This window comes from Rhincodon typus, chromosome 20 (genome assembly GCF_021869965.1).
Source record: "Rhincodon typus isolate 14 chromosome 20, sRhiTyp1.1, whole genome shotgun sequence".
Taxonomy (NCBI): domain Eukaryota; kingdom Metazoa; phylum Chordata; class Chondrichthyes; order Orectolobiformes; family Rhincodontidae; genus Rhincodon; species Rhincodon typus.
Genome location: NC_063351.1, coordinates 2,271,997 through 2,275,439, shown reverse-complemented (window position 1 = coordinate 2,275,439; position 3,443 = coordinate 2,271,997). Strand labels below are relative to the sequence as shown.

At 45.9% G+C, this 3,443-nt stretch overlaps 1 protein-coding gene across 1 annotated transcript in view; it reads left to right on the top strand.

Moving 5' to 3' along the window:
- The window catches only part of pkd2l1 (polycystic kidney disease 2-like 1), a 72,461-nt gene that overhangs the window by 35,829 nt on the left and 33,189 nt on the right, over positions 1–3,443 (top strand). Inside the window, exon 4 of the mRNA XM_020515156.1 lies at positions 1,233–1,480. Coding sequence (XP_020370745.1) covers positions 1,233–1,480 — 248 coding nt within the window. The remainder of the gene's footprint in view (positions 1–1,232; positions 1,481–3,443) is intronic.

Sequence of the window (3,443 nt, the reverse complement as noted above, 5' to 3'; positions counted from 1 at the left end):
GTGACTGACTGTGTGACTGGCTGTGTGACTGGCTGTGTGACTGACTGGCTGTGTGACTGACTGACTGTGTGACTGGCTGTGTGACTGGCTGTGTGACTGACTGTGTGACTGACTGGCTGTGTGACTGACTGACTGTGTGACTGACTGTGTGACTGACTGGCTGTGTGACTGAAAGAGATAGTAGGAACTGCAGATGCTGGAGAATCCGAGACAACAAGGTGTAGAGCTGGATGAACACAGCAGGCCAGGCAGCATCAGAGGAGCAGGAAGGCTGACGTTTCAGGCCTAGACCCTTCTTCAGAAATGGGAGAGGGGAAGGGAGTTCTGAAATAAATAGGGAGAGAGGGGGAGGCGGATAGAAGATGGATAGAGGAGAAGATAGGTGGAGAGGAAACAGACAGGTCAAAAGGGCAGGGATGGAGCCAGTAAAGGTGAGTGTAGGTGGGGAGTTAGGGAGGACGGACAGGTTAGGGAGGCGGGGACGAGCTGGGCTGGTTTTGGGATGCGGTAGGGGGAGGGGAGATTTTGAAGCTTGTGAAATCCACATTGATACCATTGGGCTGCAGGGTTCCCAAGCGGAATATGAGTTGCTGTTCCTGCAACCTTCGTCACGGTTGGGGCCAAATTGGGAAGGCCTGAATGTGGACTGTAGTCCATTGGGGATGATCTGGTTCCGTAGGCAGGTAGTAAGAAAGGTGACTGACTGACTGTGTGACTGACTCTGTGACTGACTCTGTGACTGACTCTGTGACTGACTGACTATGTGACTGTTTAACTGTCTCTCTGACTGTCTGACTGAAATGAACATTAAGGGCAGTGACCATCCTAAGTGCAGGTTGTGGTAATGAGCTGTAACTCCTGCAGGATTACATCACCGAGTTCTGATCTGACCATCCTGTAGAAACAGAAGCTCCATCTCACAGAGAGTTCAGGCGGGCCTTTGTAGATCACCAGCAAAGTACAGCCAGTAGTGACCACTCTGCTGTTACCCCCAGGCTCTGTTACATGGAGCTGCTCACCCTCACCCTCTGCATCACGTGTGAGGGTAAATACCAAACCCCATCCTTCAGTCGAACAAACAGGGCTGTCTGCTGAAAGGACTGTTCAAACGCGCAAGAAGAAACAGAGTTAATAATATAAATGAGGTTTTGAGGCATCAGTATTCTTGACATAATGGTTTGCTGATTCTGTCCTTTGCCTGTTTTAATGGAGCACCATTATTCTCTATTCAGTATGCACAGGGCCCCTTGCTGAACGGACTGTATTGGACCAAGTGGTACAACGGAGATTCATTTTCACATGGCCCTCATTCGCTTATTTACTATGAGAACATTCTCCTGGGGGTCCCCCGTATCCGGCAGATTAAAGTGACGAATAATTCCTGCGTGGTTCACAAAGACTTTCGAAAAGATATCAATGGGTGCTATGATGTCTATACAGCCGACACTGAAAGGAAATCCTCCATCAGGAACGAAACTGCGTGAGTGTGATCTATTTCCTTTCCGATGGTACACTGCAGGTCATTCTGCCTTCTCCCCTCCCTGTCTTTAAGTGTACAAGGTGTGTAACTGTGTTGTGCTCATTTCTGACAGTTCGGTCTTACAGCGTGTTTGACTGGAGCTCTGAATCAGAACGAGAAACCTTATGTTTCTTCAACCAAAGTGTACCACACCAAATTACAAAAAGGATTGCTTTGATTTTTAGCCTTGATCTCTAACTGTTTTATTTTTTTCTCTCCTTAAACCCTGGGCCACTAAGATTAATTGGAAAGCCTATGTTATTGTTCCAGGTCAGCTCGGTTCAGTATGCTTTAAGGTTTGACTCTTCATCCTCTTCAGTTTCATCGTTTGACACATCTGCTAAGTCTAAAGGAGAGTTTCCATTTTAAGGCATGGCCCACAAATAAACAGCCTGTTCTTCCCTCATTGTGGTCAGAGTAAGGGAGTAGGTTCCTAGCGTTGGTGTGGAGCCTCAGTGGTTGAGTGATAGACCTCTGAACTCTGCTGCCTCCTGTCTGCAACAAGAACTGTGCCTCAGAAGATCATTATCAATGAAATAAAAGCACAGGATAAATAAAGAAAAAGCCAATCATGACACTAAAGACCGACTCTGCTTAATCTATGAACATTGCACGACTGAGCTGGTAAACAGAGCAGGTTAAAGCTATGTATCTTGATAACTGCATGGATCCAGCAATTACCTAAAGCAGCTGAGAGAACTGGATTGTGTTTGTTTGGTCAAGGTTGAATTTTTGATTTAATCAAAATAAATGAATTGTAATACTGTCAGCAGAAGGCTTTTCATCTAACCAAATTATTCATGAATTACAGGATAGTCAGTCAGCTTGCCTTGTGTATGGTTGAGTTAGATTTTGTCCATAGATAAGAATTGAATTCACTTCCACCAGGTTAAGATTTGAACCTGGGTCCTTCATTCAGGACCTGTCTCCCTGGATTACTGGTCCAGCCGTAACACCATCATGCCATTACCTCCCCTAGTGGCTGTGGGCAGGGTGAATAGAGAGCACCCATTATGCTTGGTTTTGGAGTCAATCACAAGAGGGCATGGTTTTAGGGTAAGGGGCAGGAGATTCAGAGGGGATTTGGGAAAAAAACACCTTTTTAACTCATCGGGTGGTGGGAATCTGGAATGCACTGCCTGGGAAGGTAGTGGAGCCTGGTAACCTTACAGACTTTCAAAAATATTTGGATGAGTACTTCAAATATCTTAACATTCAAGGATATGATAAAAGTGCAGCTATTTGGGATTAGTGAACTTTTAGTGGTAATTATGTTGGTGCAGACTCGATGGGCTGAAGGGCCTTTTCTGCACTGTATGAATCTATGAATGTACAAAGAGTTTTCTGCTTTTAGTGAACACTCTTCCAGTTCCAGGATCTTGTGCATTCTTGTGTTCCTTCATCCCACCTGAGGCTGGACTCTCAGCTTTGGAATTCCTGCAGGATCTTATCAAACTCTCCCTCCCCTCCTTTATCAAGATCAGTAAAACCTGCTTCTGACCAAACTTTTGGGGTCACCCGTCCAAAAGCCTCCTCCTTTCCTTCAAGGTCAATTTTTATCTGGGTCCAATTCCTGGGAAACATCTAGAGATGTATTAGTCCTTTGTTCTTTAAAGAAGCTGTGCAAGTGCAAGTTGTTGCTGTTCACTGTTTCTTTTTAAGTCCTTATTCTTGTTCTCATCTATAATTTCTTCCTGGGTTTTCTTCCACACTATCTCTATCATTTGGTCCAGCTGCACGGGCTATGCTCAGTTTGGGGCTGCACTAAGTCAGGACTGTGATCCACTGCTTGTGTTTCCAGCTGGGTCATGGGGAGTGAGGGAACAAGGTTAGAATGGCACTTGATAGATGTGAGTGACCGGGGTGAGTGACCAGGGTGAGTGACTGGTGTGAGTGACCGGAGTGAGTGACCGGGGTGAGTGAC